The sequence below is a fragment of the Phytophthora cinnamomi genome (genome assembly GCF_018691715.1).
Source record: "Phytophthora cinnamomi strain GKB4 chromosome Unknown Contig33, whole genome shotgun sequence".
NCBI classification, from domain to species: domain Eukaryota; phylum Oomycota; class Peronosporomycetes; order Peronosporales; family Peronosporaceae; genus Phytophthora; species Phytophthora cinnamomi.
In genome coordinates this window covers 48,306-67,593 of record NW_027150966.1, presented here as the reverse complement: position 1 = coordinate 67,593, position 19,288 = coordinate 48,306, and the positions used below count along the sequence as shown (strand labels likewise).

At 54.8% G+C, this 19,288-nt stretch overlaps 9 protein-coding genes across 10 annotated transcripts; 2 read left to right on the top strand and 7 right to left on the bottom strand.

Annotated features, from left to right (window-relative positions):
- Positions 1-510: 510 nt before the first annotated feature.
- Positions 511-2,412, top strand: IUM83_04258 (Transcription initiation factor TFIID; the record flags this gene model as incomplete). Its single annotated transcript, XM_067928318.1, has 6 exons — positions 511-540; positions 599-702; positions 790-872; positions 951-985; positions 1,058-1,177; positions 1,255-2,412. 6 exons carry the CDS (start codon positions 511-513, stop codon positions 2,410-2,412), a joined length of 1,530 nt encoding a protein of 509 aa, XP_067792573.1.
- A 208-nt stretch (positions 2,413-2,620) lies between these two features.
- On the bottom strand, positions 2,621-5,269 carry IUM83_04257 (CorA Metal Ion Transporter (MIT) Family; the record flags this gene model as incomplete). Its single annotated transcript, XM_067928317.1, has 1 exon — positions 2,621-5,269. One exon carries the CDS (start codon positions 5,267-5,269, stop codon positions 2,621-2,623), a length of 2,649 nt encoding a protein of 882 aa, XP_067792670.1.
- Positions 5,270-5,485: 216 nt separating this feature from the next.
- On the bottom strand, positions 5,486-7,068 carry IUM83_04256 (CorA Metal Ion Transporter (MIT) Family; the record flags this gene model as incomplete). Its single annotated transcript, XM_067928316.1, has 4 exons — positions 5,486-6,128; positions 6,193-6,325; positions 6,400-6,499; positions 6,571-7,068. 4 exons carry the CDS (start codon positions 7,066-7,068, stop codon positions 5,486-5,488), a joined length of 1,374 nt encoding a protein of 457 aa, XP_067792569.1.
- Positions 7,069-7,664: 596 nt separating this feature from the next.
- IUM83_04255 (Zinc ion binding protein) lies at positions 7,665-8,469 on the bottom strand (the record flags this gene model as incomplete). The annotated part of the gene is made up of 2 exons (XM_067928315.1): positions 7,665-8,082; positions 8,159-8,469. 2 exons carry the CDS (start codon positions 8,467-8,469, stop codon positions 7,665-7,667), a joined length of 729 nt encoding a protein of 242 aa, XP_067792570.1.
- Positions 8,470-8,619: 150 nt separating this feature from the next.
- IUM83_04254 (CorA Metal Ion Transporter (MIT) Family) lies at positions 8,620-9,608 on the bottom strand (the record flags this gene model as incomplete). The annotated part of the gene is made up of 3 exons (XM_067928314.1): positions 8,620-9,262; positions 9,327-9,462; positions 9,536-9,608. The coding sequence occupies 3 exons, from the start codon at positions 9,606-9,608 to the stop codon at positions 8,620-8,622; spliced, it is 852 nt and encodes a 283-aa protein (XP_067792571.1).
- A 761-nt stretch (positions 9,609-10,369) lies between these two features.
- Positions 10,370-11,922, bottom strand: IUM83_04253 (CorA Metal Ion Transporter (MIT) Family; the record flags this gene model as incomplete). Its single annotated transcript, XM_067928313.1, has 4 exons — positions 10,370-11,012; positions 11,087-11,222; positions 11,303-11,402; positions 11,467-11,922. 4 exons carry the CDS (start codon positions 11,920-11,922, stop codon positions 10,370-10,372), a joined length of 1,335 nt encoding a protein of 444 aa, XP_067792635.1.
- A 321-nt stretch (positions 11,923-12,243) lies between these two features.
- IUM83_04252 (P-3 complex subunit mu) lies at positions 12,244-13,679 on the bottom strand (the record flags this gene model as incomplete). The annotated part of the gene is made up of 3 exons (XM_067928312.1): positions 12,244-13,302; positions 13,402-13,585; positions 13,645-13,679. 3 exons carry the CDS (start codon positions 13,677-13,679, stop codon positions 12,244-12,246), a joined length of 1,278 nt encoding a protein of 425 aa, XP_067792636.1.
- A 320-nt stretch (positions 13,680-13,999) lies between these two features.
- Positions 14,000-15,764, bottom strand: IUM83_04251 (GTP cyclohydrolase II; the record flags this gene model as incomplete). 2 transcript variants are annotated; one of them, XM_067928311.1, is made up of 6 exons in its annotated part: positions 14,000-14,179; positions 14,250-14,508; positions 14,588-14,764; positions 14,839-15,416; positions 15,502-15,611; positions 15,689-15,764. In XM_067928311.1, 6 exons carry the CDS (start codon positions 15,762-15,764, stop codon positions 14,000-14,002), a joined length of 1,380 nt encoding a protein of 459 aa, XP_067792638.1. The 2 variants fall into 2 exon arrangements, with proteins under 2 accessions (XP_067792638.1, XP_067792637.1); XM_067928310.1 differs by having other exon boundaries at positions 14,839-15,407.
- A 1,569-nt stretch (positions 15,765-17,333) lies between these two features.
- Positions 17,334-19,078, top strand: IUM83_04250 (Cyclin B; the record flags this gene model as incomplete). Its single annotated transcript, XM_067928309.1, has 5 exons — positions 17,334-17,414; positions 17,496-17,678; positions 17,754-18,188; positions 18,259-18,807; positions 18,881-19,078. The coding sequence occupies 5 exons, from the start codon at positions 17,334-17,336 to the stop codon at positions 19,076-19,078; spliced, it is 1,446 nt and encodes a 481-aa protein (XP_067792568.1).
- Between the last annotated feature and the right edge of the window lie 210 nt (positions 19,079-19,288).

Sequence of the window (19,288 nt, the reverse complement as noted above, 5' to 3'; positions counted from 1 at the left end):
AGTCGTAGCAGCAGCAACTCTTCCAAACGAAAATCGTCTAGCAACAAGAGCAGTTCCAGCAAAAAGTCTTCATCGTCATCATCGAAAAAGCACAAGAAGCGCAAGTCGTCGTCGTCATCCTCACACCATCATCACAGCAGTAGCCACGGCCACCATCGAAGGCGGCATCATAGTCATTACCACCACGAGGAGTTTGCTAAGCTTGTTACCTTGCTCCGGGAGCGACAAGGACAACGGCTTGGCATCGAGGAAGCACGAATAAAGGGAGATCTGCAAATGGCTTCTGATGAAGCTCCTCAAGGGTGGCGCGTGGTGAGCTCAACGCTTGACGATTTGCGAGGGCTGATTCAGTCTCTTTCGGGTGGGTCGCTTGAACAAGACCGCCTGAGGGGCAGGCTCATCTTGATTATGAAGGATCAAGAAAAACTTGAAGAGCAGCGGCGCAAGCAACAAGAGCTTGCTTGGAATATTCTTCCACGGCGGCAGTCATCCCGCATTGCAATCGGGCGAATGAAGAATCAAACCGTTCAAGACTCTGATGTAAGTGCTATCATGTTGGTGGTATTGATGAACGAGTCCTAACGATTGATTCGTATAGGCGGAAGACGGATACTCTGACGATGATGTTGAGGGCTGCCGTCCTGGCTTGCGGTCAAGAAGATCGCATCCAGACGGTGGCGATGACCAGCAAAAGCATGACCGGTACGTCTTTGGTTGCTTCTTTGACCTCTTCTTATTTGCCCGTAGTGCTGTGATGCTCACCACCTGTCTCTCGTTGTTTTTCTATAGAGCATGGCGGGCACGGCGTCGTCACCAGGTTTCAGACGACGATATGGGCCTTGACGATGATGACGACGAGTTGGATGGCAATGGTTTGCCTAGCCCTGGGAATTGGATTGACTGGTCACTGATCAAGGGCAGCGCTCGTTGCCTTTCAACGGTGTGCTTAGCTCTCGTGAATCGATTATTGAAGGAAGAAGCAGCGGTCAGTGTTCACAGCCACGTTCGTGCGAGATTGTCATTTATCTTCTAACCGGCTCGCTTTGCGTTGCTACAGGATCTGTTCTCGCGTCCTGTGGATCCTGAACTCGATGGTTGCCCGAACTATTTGTCTGTGATTGACCACCCCATGGATCTTGGAACGATTCGGTCACGTGTGGAAGCCACTTTTTATCGGGTACGATTTCGATTCATTAAACAGCTCGACTGTCCGTCTTGGGTTACACTTGCTAACACGTTGTGTGACGGTCATAGAAATGGGGATTATTTAAGAAGGACGTTGAACTTGTCTGGCAAAATTGCCGTACATTCAACGCTCCCGACACGATGGTTGTGCAGTTTGCCGACTTGCTCTCAAAGTTATCTCGCTCCATGTGCAGCGCGGCGGAAAGGAATGGTGTGGATCGTATGAAAGACAAAGGACGAGGTGATGGTGAGAGTGGGCACGACAGTGAGGACAGCTCTAGCGACGCAAGCAAGGCTGAATCGCGTAGCAGCGTCAACAAAGCATGGACTGAAAGCAGTGCGTCCGAAAGTAGCGATTCGAGCGATGGTGACTCTTCTTCTGGTGGCGACAGTGACAGTGATAGTCGTAGCCGCAAGCGGAGGTCGGCCCGTGCATCTTCCAAGAAACCACAAACTCGAACACGACCTACAAGGTCGAGGCGAACCAGTAGTAGCCCGGCTAATACGCGGGTTAGTCGAAGCACTCGCAGCCGCTCGACCAAGAAGCGTCCTGCGCCGACGTCAAGTAGTGAAGAAGAGTCTTCAGCTTCTGAAGATGACGAAGTGATTTCTCCTGCCCGGAAGAGTCGACGACCGCTGCGCGGATCCAAACCCGAGCGTAAAGTGGATCCTCCGACAGAGGAGGAATACTCCAGCGACGATGACAACGCGAATAATCGCCCTCCGCCACCGCAAAATGGCGCCCCGTCGCCTTCGCCGCCGCCACCTCCTCCGCCGTCCCAATCGGTGCAGAAACGACCCAAGCCTCGACTCATCATTAGCGATAGCTCTAGTTCGGATGACAGCTCTGACAGCGATGGGAACTCCTCTTCGTCGTCGTCTTCCAACTCGGATAGGTCGGATAGCGACTCGCGTCCGGCAAGCAAGAAGCCCCAGCCACCGCCGCCATCGTCTGCTGTGCCTGCTCCACCCCCGCCATCTCCACCTCCACCTGCTGCGTCGCCCGATGACAGCAAGCCGCCAGTGCGACCTTCGCCGAGCAACAAGGCCAAGTCGAAGGCTTCTGCCGAAAAGAAGACAAAATTGGCGTCTGCAGGAAAGACCGCTTCTGGATACACGCACTCGCCGCCTTTGTTGAACTCGTACCTCTCGCCGTCTTCGTCTTCGTCGTCCGACTTTTCTTCAGAAGACAGCGATTCCAGTGATGGTGACAGCGATAGTGATTAAGCGTGCACACGGAGCTAGATGACAATAGGTAACATACAGGAGGGGGCCCGGAATGGCAAACTGCGCAACGTGTGTAATTTTGACTAGCGTCGCAACATTAAAGAGGTTTGCCATGTTGGTTTGTATGCAGCGGCAGCTTCTCACCATGCAGAGCTGAGTGTTCCTTCGATTCATAAGAGGTGACATTACATTCTACAAATCAAATGCCTCACCAGAAGTAGAGCACGTAAAGCAAGAGCACGAAAGCTGCGAGGTAACTGAGGTTCACCTTGCTTGCGAGGAAGCGGAAGTTGAATCGGAATCGCACAAATGGGCTTGCCGGGTCCACCTCCAAGTTGTCTTCCATCCGCTTGCCATGGTATGGGTTCACAAATCCAAAGCGCGTGTTCAGCCACGTCGAGACTCTGTACGACAGTCGTACAAGCCACACCACCTCGTACGAGCAAATAGGACTGAGCATGGGATCACCAATATACTCCGCTGAATCGGGTGAACACAAACGCATTCCATGCTGCAGCTGGAATACGCCCTCGCGAGTCAGCAGGTGTGGGAGCTGCTTGTTACGGCTCGGCGCGAATGACTCGATTCCTTCACCCATTGCCGCAGATGATGATCGCGAGTGCGCTGTCGATGCCACGTAGGCATCCGAAATCTCGAACACACGCCGGAGCATGCGGCTCATGCGCTGAACTTGCTCGGACACCTTGTCGACAGTTTTCGTGCTCGAAGGCCGGAAGACAGCGCTCACGTTCTGGTACAAGTCCGCAGGGGAGTGTACAGATGTCGTTGATGATGCCGAAGCAGACGTCACTGCCGCGGCCCACAGCTTATCAAATAGACGTTCCGCGTCGCGATGGAAGCTATCGTGCAGCGGCACAGGCGTGCACTCGATGCCTAGCGACTTGCAGTAGAAAGTCAACACGTGCGCTTGTGTAGCCGTCAATGCATCACCAGCAGTAGGCTTGGACTTCGATGAAGAGCCAAAGCTTCCGCTGCGAGTGCGTGTAAAGTTCGAGCTGCGGTTGAAACTAAACGGCATCGCGAACGGCTGGGTCTTCTCGAGATGAAGCGATGCGCGGCGAAGTAGTGCCAATAAATCTGAGTTGTACACGCTCAGAACGCGGTCAACGATCTGCAGGTTACGTTCGTCGCCTGCAGAAAAGTCGAGCTCCTTTGCGCGCTCCACAAACGCGCCCAGCAACGTTGTGTAGAAGTGGTAGTTCGCAAGCACGTAGCTTTCCCACGCTGATGTATATCCAAGCAGCCCGTCTTGGTCGGATGCCGTTCCTGACACTGCCGTTGCAGCTGCAGCTGGATCCTTGGACTCGATCCAAGACCGGCCATGCCACGGTTGGATGTACGCAAGCCAAACATCAGTAATGGCCAAAAACGCTGTCGGCGAGAGCCCAATGGGAGCGCGGGAGAATACGAGCCGGAAGAACGCGTAGAGGGGAGGGCGCAGCATCGTGACACTGCGGCTCAAATATACACCACCACTACCAACGACCATGCCACCTGCACCTCCTTGTGCTCCACTCGACGTGTCGTCAGCTAAAGGCGCCGGGAAGAACGAGTCTGAAAGTAGATGGATGATAGTGAGCAGTAGCGAGCTCAACAGATCATCTGACGGCGCCATGTAACTCGTTGACGTGTACACCGAGGCAAACGGGCTAACCAGCATGTTGCCTGGGGGCGGCGGACGAATGACTCCAGGCGCTGCAGTCGACGCTCCCACCGGCTCATCCGAGAACGAAATAAGGTTCTGTCGTAGCCAGAACTCGATCAGAATGTGCAGGAACAGGTTCGAGTCCTTGAGCAGCTTGCCATGGAATCGGCTCTTGACGCCGCGGTTGCTGTCCGGCAAGAACGCTCGCAGGTACTGCACCAGGAGCACATTGTACGGATTCCCCTTGGTCAGCGCGGCTACACCTTCCTTCACAAACATACGCCAGCTGGTCTGTCGTGTCTTGGCAGCAGCAGACAGCGATGCCGACGCCGAGGACGCTACCGAGCTCGATCCCAATGCTCCGGGGGTCGGCGACGTCGAGGACGACGAGGCTGTGGATCCACTCGGGTGCGACGACGAAGCCGGGTGCCTCAGGAAGTAGAACAGATACAGCTCCGTGATGGACACGAGCAGCTCGGGGCTGCGCAGATCCAGTCGCTGCTTGGCCAGCGGCTTGTGCAGCAGCTGCGTGAAGAGCAGGCTCGCCCCTCGTCCGCTGACGATGGCCATCTTGCTCTGCTCGGGCAGCATGTCCAGCGCCAGCTTGAACTCCACGGGGTGCTGCACCCGGAAGAGGAACTGGAACACGGAGCCGTCCTCGGCGCGCACGCCTCCGCCCAGCAGCTTGACGATGGCGCGGCCGTTGGTGGTCAGGGAGCTCAGGAATTCCTCCACGTCGTCCTCGTCCGTGGCGACGCCCGCCAGCGCTCGCTCGCGTCTCTGCTCGGCTCGTTTCTTGGCTGCCAGAGCGGCGGCCGAGCCTGGCACGGGCGTCACGCCCAGGCCGGCGCTGTAGTCGAGCCAGCCGCCGAACTTCTGCTTGGAGACCGTGTCGCTGCCGAACACGCGGTCCAGGAGCTGGTTGAAGCGCTCGTAGAAGACGCTACGCAGCTGCGCCGACTGCCGCTTGGCCGCTGAGCCTGCCGACAGACTCGCCTGCGCCTCGGCCGCCAAGTACCGGCGCAGGGCCTCGGCCACGGCGAGGACGTCGTACGAGCTGAGCGCGCGCTCGAAGTCCGCGTCGGACTCGCTGAAAGTGAGCGCGGAGGACGTGGCTGGCGCGGTGCTGGAGGCGCCGGCGGGGCCGGGGCTGCTGCCGCGAGAGGCGGAGACGCCGACCTGCATCCGCATTACTTGGACGTGCGCGCTTTAATGAATAAAAGTGTAAAAAATACAAATTGTTTTGAAGAAAACCCGGTAATGAAATAAAAATCAACAAGCGTAATCTTCGGCGTAAAAATGAAAACATACCGTGTTTTGCGAAACATTTGTGGAAAACGGTAAATGCGTTTCTTTTTTATAACAATTGCATGGATTTACTTACGTCAAGACGCAGGAGTGACGTTATCACTGCAGGAGCACGCCTTTGCTTTTGAAGTACAGGACGCCGGTCATGGTCATGACGACGAAAATGGAGACTGTGAGGATGACCACGCCGAGGAACCACCCGTCGGCTTCCTCCAGGCCAGAGTGCAGGTTCATGCCGAACACCCCGGCAATAAAGGTGCCAACCGAGAGACTGATAACCACGATAGAGAAGATGACATCCACCCCGAGCAGGTAGTTTCGCACCGAGTCCAGCTGCATCATGACCAGACTCTCGGTGTTGGAGATGCGGTGCTGCATAAGCTCGGCCTTGGTGCGCGTCGAGAAGATGTCCTGGAGGTAGTTCTCGATCAGAACTTCGATCTCTTCTGAGTCGATGCTCCAGAGGTCCGAGAGCAAGCTGGGCTCGTCGTACAGTCTGGTGAGGTACAGCAGACGCAGATCTTCTTCGTTGTCCAGCAGCACCATCAGTACTCGACGTACACCGTCCACTTGGGCCTCAAACTCGTTGATGGCGTTCTTGAATTCACGCAGCTTCTCAAGCTCTCGAGAGTTCAATCCACCTTGCATGAGGCTGTCCAGGGCTCTGACAACGCCGGGGGATAATTGTTCATAATGAGACTGGAAGTAGCGCGACAGTGTCGATAGCAATGCTTCCAACGCTCTGCACAACAGCAAAAGATTAGTGTAAGGTCGAGTGTACTGCGGGAAATGTATCATTTCCGTACCTGAATTCGAACGGAGCATCGTCATCACGCGCAGTCTCAACAAACTTCGCCTTCAAAACCGAGAGGAGAGCATCCGCGCCATCAGGTACGTACACAAGGCACACGTCTCGCAGCACGATAGCACGCAGCGGATCTAGGATCAAGACAAGCATCGTGTCAGCTGAAGTTTGCCATCTTGCTTGTTCGAATGACACTGGTTCCTCCTACCAGCACTAATGAGAATGGCTTGCTTTCGGATGACAATCCGGGGTTCGTTCGTCACCGAGAAAGCATTCTCCATCTTGCGAATGTCACGAGCATGGACACGCTGTACACGAAGAGAGTTAATACATTTGATGAAAGCAATCCTTTTAAGAACTTACAGAAGGACCGTCTTACCTGAACACCAACCGGAGCGTGAAGATCTTGTTGACTTCCTGATCGGGTCTGGAGTCCAAGGCGCCAAATTTTGCCAGCAGTAGAACTACTGCGTCTGCGCATCGGCGGCGACATCTTCCCTGATTCCAAGGGTGCGCTTTCTTCCGGCGAGACGTCCTCTTTGGGCTCTGCAGCTTCTTGAGTCATGCGGAGCACTTCGTGGCGACTCATTTCCTTCAGTGTCGGTCTCCCCTTGCGGTCGAAAAGCATGACGAGAACTCGCCCGCTCTTCGATCCAGGGTCGAATTGGCACGCATATTTCTTGAACGAGCTGTGACTCGAGCTACCCAACTCGACCGTCTCTGGCGATCGCACCTCGATCATGCGTTGATACGTTCCGTACGCGGTAGCGGGATTGTCACTAGACTGTTGCGCCACTGCTCCGGCAAGTAAGGGCGACGGCGACGTATCGATCTCGCTCTCTCCATGCATACTGTCGACGTCCAGCGGCTCTGACATTGTGCTCAACGACAGCTCTGGGGAGGCGATTGGGATCCAAGGAGGCGATTGGGATCCAAAGGAGGCGCTTTGCGGGTGGTCCTGGTGGTTTCACCAAAGATTCGGCATGTTGAAGTTAGCACGTTGAAGTCGTTACGATGGAGGCGACTCGATCAGGTCCATTTGCCAGTCCCGGCGTATGGTAAAGTGGAGAAAGTAAAAGCTTCACGTGAGCATCAATATAGTTGTGCTATTACATCAGCGCGATCTTGGCGCAGGGTGGGCTTGCTTCGTATCGGTCAAGGTTGATGACCAAGCTGTTCTCACGCTGAGAGCAAGGTTCACGATTTCTTGTCAGCTATGGGAACGGAAGGCTTGGGGCCGCGGTGTGGCATTTTGGGGAGGATGTCAGGATACTCGTCCCGGGTTTTGCGGGTAAACTCGTGGTGGTCGCGCCACAACATGGCGTTCTGCAGGACCCACAACTTGACTTGGTTCACATCGCCAGGCTCGTAGTGTGAGGTTTAGGCTCGTAGTGTGAGGTTTAGGCGCTTGAACAATAGGCGTCGGATCCAACAGCGCGTGCCAGAAATGCTGGTTCTGGAAGTGCGACAGCATCAACGCCTCGTCCATCTGCCTCTCGAGCTTCTTGTGGAGCTTCTTGAGCTCCGGCCGTTTGGCTCTAGAAAAGCTCCCAGCGATTCCGTCACAAACGCAGAAAGCGACGCGCGATCCGCCAGCTCGTGCGCGTTGATGGCACCCTTGACGGCCTTGGCCAGCATGAACTTGATGTACACGAGGGAACTGGAGAAGAACACATTGCGGTCGTTCTGCATGGGCTCTGGTATCTCCTCCGTCATGTCGGTGGCGCATACGCTTAGGAACGGTAGCTCCTCTTTGCCCCAGTCGTACTTCGGGTCCTTGCCGACCGTCACGAACCCCTTGATAAAGTCGTAGGCTTCCTGGTACCGGCCCAGCAGCAACATGAGTGTCGGGATGATATCGCGGAATCCGAGGTTGTCCCGACAGCACAGTCTTATGCAGTCCATGGATTCGGTTAACGCCGCCTCAATCGCTGGACGTGAACTGATGGAGGTCAGTGCCGGATCACCTCCAGCTTGGAGGCATATAGGGGCACGAGCTCTGGATCTCCCAGAAGAGGCCGACGTGCGTCTTGAAGGCATTTGCAGGCGTCCACTCGTCCTCGGTGGCGCTGCGGACCTTGACGGCTGCCTCCGCCATCCGGTCTTGCATCTTCATGACGCGCTTGCAGACAGACTTGTGCGAGGCGAAGTGCTCGCTCTGGCGTTCGCGACCACAGTACAGCACCGCCTGACAGCGAGAGCACTTGAACAGCGAGTTGGGCGATACACCAGCACGAGGTCCGCACACCTGGCACGTCGACGAGGGCGGTAATGGCATCGTGGCTTGGCGGCACTTGAGGAATGAAAACTGAAAACCCGCTTTGAGACGAACGAGCTGAGACGGTTGGCATTTGTTTGTGAATCCTTTTGGCCCATTCATTGTCAAATATTTTTGCTGTTAAAAAAACATTAGCGATGCTAACCTCACTCACTTGAGCATGACTCCCTTGTTTCTGAAGTACATGATGCCAGTCTCCGTCGTAGCAATAAAGAAGATGACAGTGGCGATGACAACTCCCCAAAACCAGTGGGCTGCGCTTTCCAAGCCCGAGTAAAGGTTCATGCCGAAAATCCCCGAAACCAGAGTGCCCACGGCAATGTTGATCGACACGAGGGAGAAGATGAGTTGCACTTTCAGCAAGTAGTTTCGCTTGGAATCGAGTTTCAGCGTCACAAGACTTTCCGTGTTGGTGATCCGATGCTGCAATAATTCAGCCGTCGTCCGAGTTGAGAAAATGTCCTGCAAGTAGTTCTCGATCAGCACTTCGGCTTCCTCTGAGTCGAAGCTGAATAGGTTCCCAAGAAGTGAAGGGTCTTCGCAGAGCTTGGTGAGATACAGCAAACGGAGATCCTCTTCGTTTTCCAGCAATTCCATCAGTACTCGACGCACTCCCTCTACTTGAGATTCAAACTCGTTCATCGTATTCTTGAATTCACGCAATCCTTCGAGTTGGTGAACGTCCAGGTTGCCTCGAACGAGGTGTTCGAGTTTAGCAACGATAATGGGGGAGATTTGGTCGTATTCCGCTCGAAAGTATCGTGCTAGTGTGGCCAAAAGCGCTTCGAGCGCTCTGAAGATAACGGAATCAGTGACTAAGTTCTGGGTAGGTTTTTAGTGTCGGCCAGTGCACTTACCTGAACTCGTAGGGATATCCAGCACCGTCGCGAGCGTTTGTGGCAAAATCATGCTTGAGCATCGATAGCAAACTGTCGGCTCCGTCTGGAACATACACAAGACACAAGTCCCGCAGTATAATCGCGCGCAGTGGATCTAAGTCTCACAAAGACAGTGAAGGTTATCAATACTCTCAGGGTCTTGCTTGCATGCACAAAAGCTCCCGTACCAGCGCTGATGAAAATCGCCTGCTTTCGAATGACAACTGACGGCTCGTTGGTGGTCGAAAACGCACTTTCCATTCTCCGAATGTCTCGAGCATGAACAGGCTGGGAAAGAGTTAGTGTTGCATACCGAGCGTATCTAACCTCTTCGACGCATATTTCACTCTCACCTGAACATCACACACTGAAGTGCCGCCATCAGCAACTCTTGGTTTACTTGGCTGTCTTGGGCTAACTTGTCGAGGTTTACCAAATGGAGAGAATCGCTCCGTCTCGTGCTGAGATCTCGCAGCGTCCTGAGCCACACGCAACACGTCCAGACGACTCATTTCATTAAGCGTCGAGTTACCTTGACTGTCGAAGAGCAGCATAAGTAGCTTGTCTTGCTTCGTGACAGGATCAAAGCGACAGAAGAAATGGCGTGGAGTGTTGGCACCGCTAACTTCGCTCGGTTCCGCTGAGCCTTCATCCAGATCGATGCGGTATTTCATCGTCGAGCTGGCACCGTAGTCAGAAGTCGATGTCTCGATAGCCTCCTCTAGAGATATGGTCGACGAATGACCACCACTTTCTTGGTTTTGTAGGCTACAAGTACGTCGCTTCTGGACCATTGGATGGTTTTGAGGAATGGAAAGCTTGCAGCGAGAGAAAGGTGTCATGAGACGGTCAAGTTTCAATGGACTGTCGCAATTTAACCCACCATGTTGTGTCAATGCGTGGGTTAAGTCACAAATGATACTTGTGTTTTCTCGATCAATATTTACGCTGACTGACTTAGGTGGAAACGAAACACGGTCCAGGAACGCTAAGGATTTTCATGGCGTTTTTGGATTTTTGTGTTACTTTAGCATCACCCCCTTCCTCTTGAAGTATATTATACCAGCCCAAGTCGCACCGAAGAAGAAAACAATGGTGAAGATGACGACGCCTAAAAACCAACCCGCTCTCTGAGCTAGGCCCGATACCAGGTTCATGCCGAACACACCAGAGACCAGCGTTCCTACAGAAATGTTGATGGTCACGAGCGAGAAGATCAGCTGCACCTTCAGCAAATAGTTTCGATTCGAGTCGAGCTTCAGCGTCACGAGACTTTCCGTGTTGGCAATGCGGTGCTGTAAGAGTTCGGCCGTTGTGCGCGTTGAGAAAATATCCTGCAAATAGTTCTCGATCAATACCTCCGCTTCTTCCGAGTCGAAACTCCACAAATCACCGAGGAGTTCTGGTTCCTCATAGAGCTTGGTGAGGTACAGCAAGCGCAGGTCTTCCTCATTGTCCAGCAACTCCATCAGTACACGGCGTACACCGTCCACTTGCGACTCGAATTCGTTCATGGTATTCTTGAATTCGCGCAGCCTCTCAAGCTCTCGAGAGTCTAAATTTCCTTGAACAAGGTGCTCCAGGTCCGCAACGATAACCGGAGCAAACTGGTCGTACTGAGCTCGGAAGTAACGAGCGAGTGTTGCTAGCAGTGCCTCTAATGCTCTGATCATAATGCATGTATATCAGCCATATTAGTCCAACTCGCCGTCGACTTTTTCTGTGATGTATCTGCATACCTGAACTCGAATGGTGAATCGGCATTGTCCCGCGTGTTGGTGAGGAAGTCTTGCTTGAGCATTGAAATCAAGCTATCAGCTCCATCCGGCACGTACACCAGGCAAGCGTCTCGTAGCACAATTGCTCGCAAGGGATCTGTGGTCATGTTCACAACATGATGCATAAACGTTATTGCCTGACACTAGGACCAACACTTCCGTGCTGCGCAGACGTACCAGCACTGAAAAATATCGCTTGCTTGCGAAGAATGATCGAGGGCTCGTTGGATGCCGAGAACGCGTTCTCCATCCTCCGAATGTCTCTCGTGTGCACCCTCTGAAGAAGAGAGGTCAAGTCAGAAAACAATGACTAACGAGCAGCAAGCCCAGGCAGAACGCACCTGGACGTCACAAACTGGGAGGTTCCCGCCATCTATGGCCGCTTGGGCCTGCAGACCTGATCGACGGCGTCTCGGACTCGTTTTCCCTGGCTTCTGAGCCTTAGGAGGCGATTCGTCTTGAAGTTTTGCAGCTTGCTGTGTCATGCGCAGCACGTCCATCCGACTCATCTCTTGGAGCGTCGAGTTGCCTTGGTGGTCAAACAGCAGCATCAGGAGTCTGCCCTTCCTGGCCACGGGGTCGAATCGACAGAAGAATCGGGTCGGGGAGTGGGAAGCGCTGACTTCGCTGGGCTCCATGGGCGTGAGGGCGACGTCAAGATCGATGCAGTACTTGGTCTGCGGACTCAAGTCGTGCTCGGAAGTCGTCGTGTCCATGGCCGCGTCGAGCGATATGGCCGACACGCCGCCGCAGTCGTCTAGCTCCAGGGCGCCCGAGGTTGAGGTCTTGCGGCGCATCGTGGCGCTTTTTTGAGTGTGAGCTCTCCCGTGAACGTGCAGAACAACTGCCACAAAACCACCAGCTCATTTTGAGCCTGCAACGTCACGCTGAACACGCAGCAGCCCGTCTCACGATCAATTGCAGTTGGGTACACTACAATATGGACCACCAGATGCTCAGCACCACCAGATGCTCAGCACCACCAGATGCTCAGCACGCATCTACATGTATTACTAGTGCGTTGCACTTGATACTTGGGCATGACAACGGTATCTATTCATCAGCAGCTAAGAACAATGCTATGCGTTACGCAACCTTCGCACGGTGCCGCCTACCGCCTACGTCCGGATCTGGAAGCGGCCGGCCTTGGTCATCGTTCGCACGCCCTTGTAGGGCTTGTACTTTTCGTTGGTGATCAGCAGCGTTTCGACGTTCAGCCCGGAGACGGTAGACATGGGCACCTTGAAACCGAGCAGCACAACGGGCTTCTCGTCGGGCACGGCGGCGCTCTGGTGAAGGATAATGTTGCCACGCAGCGACGGGTTCAGCACCTTCTTGCCGAGCTTGCCCACGTTCCACTTGACCGTCTTGGACGCCTCGTCGAACAGGCAGGTGCCGTACTCTGTGTTCACGTCCACTGTGCGGACACTCTTGGGAAAAGTCACCTCCACGGTCACATCTTCCACCTGCAGGTTCTTCTTCGAGTTCGAGTTCAACGTAGGCATGCCGCGCGTGCCGATCACCAGGTCCAGAGTGCCTCCTCCCTTCTCGTTGTACGTGATCTGAGGCTGGCAGTACACGGGCGGCACGAGTTCCTGCACCTGCACGCGGTACTGCATGAGCTCGAACTGCCCATCAGGCGGCACGAACGAGATGACCCGTTCGCGCTCGTAGCGAGAGTACCGCACGCACGGATGGAACGAGCAGTCGTCGATCACTGAAGGGTCCGTGAACACCATGGTGAGATCCGGCACGCCCGAGAGTCGGCTGTTGCTGTGGATGACGCCGTTCACCTCGCACGAGATCATGCGGCCAGACACATCAATGATGGCGTCGATTTCCTCCACAATGTCGAAGTAGATCTCGTTCTGCGTGTAGCGCACGCCGCTCTTGCGCCACGGGATGTTGGAGATGGCGCCGTCGGGCAGCGTGTTGCTCACGCGGGACTTGCCCGACACCATCGCGGCGATGCGGTTCGCCGTCGAGGGCGGGGCCACCATCGCCTTGAGTGCGTTGGGTTCCGTCGTGAGCGGGTAGCCGTTGTCCAGCATCTCCTCCAGCAGCTGGTAGACTGTGGAGAAGTTGTCCTTCATCGAGTTCTCGTCGAAGTTGCCGAAGTAGTCGCGGAAGACCGCGAGCACTCGGTGCAAGAACTCGATCACGAACAGCGGGGAGATCTGGTGCCACACGCAACGCACAATCATTTAGTGACTAGAGATGCAGGAGAGGGAGGAGGATTGATACCCAGAAAAAAAAAGCTCCTCAGCTCTGCGGACCTCGTTGGTGACGACTGCCAGCACGAACAGGTCGTCGCGGAAGACGCTGACCAGGTAGTACTTGCTGGTGGTGATGATGGGCGGCACGTCCTCGCGCTCGCGGTACTTGTTGACCTCCTCCATGAAGAAGTCGCACACGTTGCGGCTCGTGAGGCCGCGCCAGTGCTTCTCGATGATCACCTCGCTGCAATGCGGCGTTAAGACACCAGAGAGAGCACGATGCAGAGAGATACGCGGACATACCCGGTGGTGGTCATGATGAACATGGACTGGATCATGGCGCTCTCGACGTAGCGGGCTGCGGCCGCCGACTCCCCTCTGCGAATGTGATGCGGATCTTGGAAATCAAAAAATTTGGTCAGACCACACCAGATGCACACAATTTAAGGCAAACTATTTTTTGTGTTGACTAAAAAAACGAAGTTGAAGCGAGTTTTACACAAACCTGCAATGCCTGCCATCTACTAGTACGCTGCAATGCTTTCCCTTAGTAAGCTTAGTAGTCTGGCACTGCGTGCTTCCTTGGTACTGAGTGAGTGCTTCCTTGGTAGTCTGGCACTGCGTGCTTCCTTGGTACTGGGCTCCGATAGGGCTTCGCTCATTCTTCGTCCTCATATGCGTTGTCGTCGCGGCCCTTGACCTGCTTCAGCTTCTCCTTGTCTACCTTGTACACGTCACCGCCGTTGTAGCCGGCGAACACCTTGGCGGTGATCTCCACCTGGGCGTCCTTCGGCACCAGCTCCTCCGGAATAGGAATGCGCTCCACGATTTCAATGCCCTGCGGTACGAGAGCCATGTTAGCTCGCATTCGCTCACATTATGCGCTCTGAGCGAAATATCAAACGTACCGAATTCACGATGGCGTCGTACTTCATGTCGCTCATGGACACGAACTTGTCGATCTTGGTGATGCCAAGCCAGTGTAGTGCATCAGGCATCAGTGCTTGGAAGCGCACATCCTGGATGCCAGCCACAGTCTGAGTGCAGTTAAAGTACTCTTCTGCGCTGTCACCTCCTTCTTGGCGCTTCCGCAGGTTGTAAACCAAGTACTTGGTCACTTCGCCAAGCGCGCGGCCTTCCTTGCGGAAGTACACAATGATACCAGCTCTGACAGCACATAGGAACCACGGACACTGTCAAAATTCACGTCCCCCTAACGAATGCAACACCCCACTCGAATGCTTACCCTCCCTCCTGAGCCGTTTGTACGCAAACCTCAATACCGTGGGCAAGGTACGGGCGGCACGTGCAAATATCCGACCCAAACACATCCGAGCCGTTGCATTCGTCGTGAACACGCACCGCCAACTTCTTCGTTGGGTCGGAGATGGCTTCAACGGATCCAAAGATGTAGATCGTTAAGCTGTAAAAGCAACACAATCCGTTAGCCCGCGCAGTGGAAACCCAACGGATCTACAGCAAATATAGGACGCGTACCCTCCGATCGGCGGCAGGAACACCTTCAGGTCGTTTCTCGTCACCAATTCCGGGTACATGCCGTTGGTCTCCTGGAAAATCTGCTGGCGCAGGTTGGCCTCGGTCGTGTTGAAGCGCTTGGCCACTCCAGGGAGGTACCACACCGGGTCGATGGCAGCCTTGGTGATGACAAGCTGCGACGAGTTCTTGAGGATCTTGCCGTCGGGCTTGAGTCGGCCAAGACGCACCGCCTCGTGGATCTCTGGGAAGTCCATGTGGGCCTTGGTGACGGCAATGGTCGGGCGGATGTCGTACCCCTTCTGGAAGTGCTCGGGGAAGGCCTCCACCACACAGGCCCCAAAGGGGTCAATGGTGACGATCTTCTCGGGGTCAGACCACGACGGGTGCGGGCCGATCTTGGCGGCCGGCGTGGTCTGGCTCAGGTCGGGCACCGAGTTCTTGGCAATGGCGCCCGAAGCCACGGCCAGACCGCGGTAGATGCAGTACGAGCCGCCGTGGGCGCCGATGGCGTTGCGGTACTTGTGGTGGCGGTTGGTTCCGATGATCGGGCCGCGGACATCAGGTTCCTTCTGTCCCCACTGCTCGGCAGCACGCAGAACAACGTCGTAAAGGTTAGCATTGTGTCTGCGCTATTGCAGAGGTGGTGGGTGGGCGTTGACGTACTCGGATGCGCACGGGCTCGACGCCGAACTGCTCGGCGTGCGAGGTGAGGGAGACGTAGAACTGGTTGGGGTCGAACTCGTCCTTCTTGTCGATCTTCTTCACATCGTCAGCTGTCGGTGGAAACACACGGGCAAGCGTCAGTCGGGCAGCAAGAGAGCGACAGGAGGCAGAGCGGGAGGTCGCGCACCGTCGATGGATTTCTTGCGCTTGCCGAGCGTCGACACCTTCTTCATGGGTGCGATCTTGATGCCCGTCGTGCTCATGTTTGGCTGCGGGGTGTTTCTTTCTTTCTGTGGGAGGGGCTGGAGGGGGGCGGTAAGACACGGAAGGGGAGGCGACGGGATCCACTTGAGCGCTCGGACGCAAATTACGTTGTGAGCGAGCTGGCGGCTCGGTCGAAACGCCTCGCTCGGTTGGGGAAACCGACGACCTCTGGCGGCGTCAGCGACTCAGATGGTTCATGGCCTTGAAGTTGCCCTTTATCTGCCCTGGTTCTCAGATTGGCCGGTGCCGATTGGTCCGCGCGGGCGCATCACTGGGTTAGGACGGCAGCTCGCATTCAGCAGTGCTGAATAATAATACTGCCTTGCTTGGCCTGGCGTCTCTTCCTTCTTTGAATTTGTAGGGTTGCAAAGCAGCCTTTCGAAGCACGACTATCACTTCAACAGATCCGCCCGAACGCGGTTCTGCTTATCCCTGCCGCCAACAAAACTGCTCTGCTGCATTGCCTATCGACGTTTGGTGCCGTTGGTCATGGAGAGCGGCGAAAGTCTCTCAACATGAGCTTCAATTCAGAAACAGCGAACGATCTTCTGCGTCTGCACGAGAGTCAACGGAAAAACGCCGCACTCGTTTGTGACCACTATTTTGATAGTTTTAAAAGACAACAGGAAGTATCCTAGCGTGACATTCATTGCTGTCCAGTCTGGAAATGTTGAAACGAAGTTTCAGTGTCCGTACCGATTCTTATACGCAGGCAAAACGACTACTAGCAGCAATGTGGTACAACAGCGCGTGCAGGCATGATTGCTGTCACGCTGCGCAGGTTGCATCGTTACCCGTCACTGGTGTAGTCGATGCAATTGCGCAGGGGCCGCAAGAGCGAGGGCTGCAGACCAGAAATTTGCTTATCGACTACACAGGTATCGATGCCCACTTTTGACAAGGTTCTCGATATGGCAGGGATCCCAACCGGAAAACTAACGTTCTTAGGCAAACCATCGCAGATGTAACATGTTGAGAGCACACTAGCATAACATCACCGCAACAGCCATCAGAGAGCCGATCTGTCCTCGTTGGGAAGGCAACCGAAAGCTCGTTTGCGGTAAACGGTTTGCCCCCTGCGCGAATACCAAGGACGGTGCGGTCAGCTCACAGGAAACGGGTTTTCACGTTGTATCGCGGCTGGGACCACCAAAATATATGATGGAGGCACGCCGCGCTAATGTCACACTGCACCCCAGGGTGACTGAATGCGTGCCTCCGATCTCGTCGCGTTTAGCAGGTTGGCTGTGCCACGTTGAAGCGAGCACATTCAGCATGTGGTTACCGAGAGCCAACCGGTACATACCGGTACCAGTTTGAAATTTGAAATCGGCGGTCTCTCATTGGTCGCAAGTCGCCATACTGGATCCAAGTCAAGCGTGTCTCCACTCCTTTCAGAGCCGCATTGCATTTTCCCCCAATCAAACCGGAAACGGACGCGAGCGCCAGACCCACGGGAGCTGCCGCTGTATCTCGAGCCTACTCCGCTCGCCGCGCCCCACCGCCGCCGCCGCGCGTATCCTGTCTATAGCACGCGTTAGTTTCCGCTCCATCGCAGCCGCACAGCCATGTCGTTCGTCCGCAGGAGCGTCCGCATCAACAACGAGAACGAGGTGCCCGCGGATCTGCCTGCCTCTCGCCCGGGGAAGGTGCGGCCAGCGCTGCAGCCAATGGACGCTGTGGTCCAGACGGAGTAGACTCAGTTTTGTGTGGTGGTTTGTGCCCCGCAGCGCCAGATCCTGCAGGATGCCGGCAACGTCGAGAAGCGCCCGAGGCTCACAAAGACGGAGAGCAGCACGACGGCGGCAGGCGCCCGCCGCACTGCGCTGGGGGATGTGACCAATCGCCGCACAGCGCTGGGGAACGTGACCACCCGCCGCACTGCTCTGGGTGATGTGACCAACAGGATCAACGTACGTAAAGCTGCGAGGGAGATGCCATGCAGTGGCAAGATGCAGTTAAATGACAATACTGTTTGTGTGGCTCAGATTAAGAAGGAGAGCATGAGCTTCATGAGCTCCTCGGTCGCCAACGCTGGAGCTCTGGCCAAGAAGAAGATCATTGCCAGCAAGCGCAGCCTCAGCACCGTTAATGTCGGCGGTCGTACCACTACCAATGCCAATGCTAGCAAGAGGGACTTCAGCAACGTTAATCTCAGCAGCCGGGCGACCAGCAGCACAACGTCGCTTAGCACACGCAGCTCGTCGATCCTTAGTCGGATGAGCCGTCCGCTTTCCGCCACGACCCCCGTTGCGAGCAAGCTTGATTCGATGGGGCTCATGGACAAGGCTTCTCCGATGGTTGATGTCCTTCCGCCGAAGGCCGGACAGGAAGAGCACGATATTGACTCGGAGGACAAGAACGACCCAACTATGTGCTGGCAATACGCAGAGGACATCACGAAGTACCAGTTGGAGATAGAGGTGAGGCAACTTTTTCCGTTTAAATTATCTATGAGTAGCAAGTATCTGACATACTTTTTCTTTACTGCAGAAAAAGCGCAAAATCAGCAGCTCCTACATGGCTCGCCAGTCGGACATTACCTCGAAGATGCGTGCCATTCTTGTGGATTGGTTGGTCGATGTTCACTACAAGTATGGCCTTCTGCCGCAAACGTTGCACATTGCTGTTCTCCTGATTGACCGGTACTTGGAGAAGGACCTCTCGGTTAAGCGTCAGCGTCTGCAACTTGTGGGCGTGGCGGCGATGTTTATTGCCTCGAAGTACGAAGAGATTTATCCGCCGGAAGCAGAGGATTTTGTGAAGATCACAGACAATGCATACTCGCGCGAAGAAGTTTTCCAGATGGAGGCAAAAATGCTGGCTACACTTGGCTACCGGGTAACGTTCCCGACTGCCTTCCAGTTCATGAAACGATTCCTCAAGGCGTCTCGTACGTGTGATGACCGCGTGGAACACTTCGCTCATTACGTCATTGATCGCAGCCTGCAAGAGTACAAATTGATCAAGTACCTGCCGTCCACGATCGCCGCATCGGCAGTCCACATCGCTCGCACACAAACGGGTGATTTTCCTGCCTGGGTACGTTATGAATGGCTTGCCATATTGATATTGTTGCCTCGACTAACGCTCAGCCTGTCAATGTGAATTGTAGTCGTCGACACTGGAACACCACTCATCATACACTGAGCACAGCTTGGATCCCTGCATCGCGGATCTAAAGGAGATACTGTGGAACACTCAAAACAACGTGGGCAAAATGTCGAAGCTCACTGCTGCCCGTCGAAAGTTTGGCAAGGAACGCTTCATGGCAGTGGCTGTTGAGCCACTCGTGTTCGGCAAGAGCACTTAACATGCTTCTGAGCATGTATTTTATGTATTCTTGCCAGTGAAGCTGCAGTGACCGCCCATGCGTTGACAAAGTATGAACCTGATTGTACAAGAACGGCTTCACCAACCCCAAAGCAATCGTCCAGCAGCGCATCCAAGGCAATAGCCTGTCGAATCCATATACTTTATTGTTCAGACACTCCAATCGCGCAGGTGTATGTAGGCATAGCAT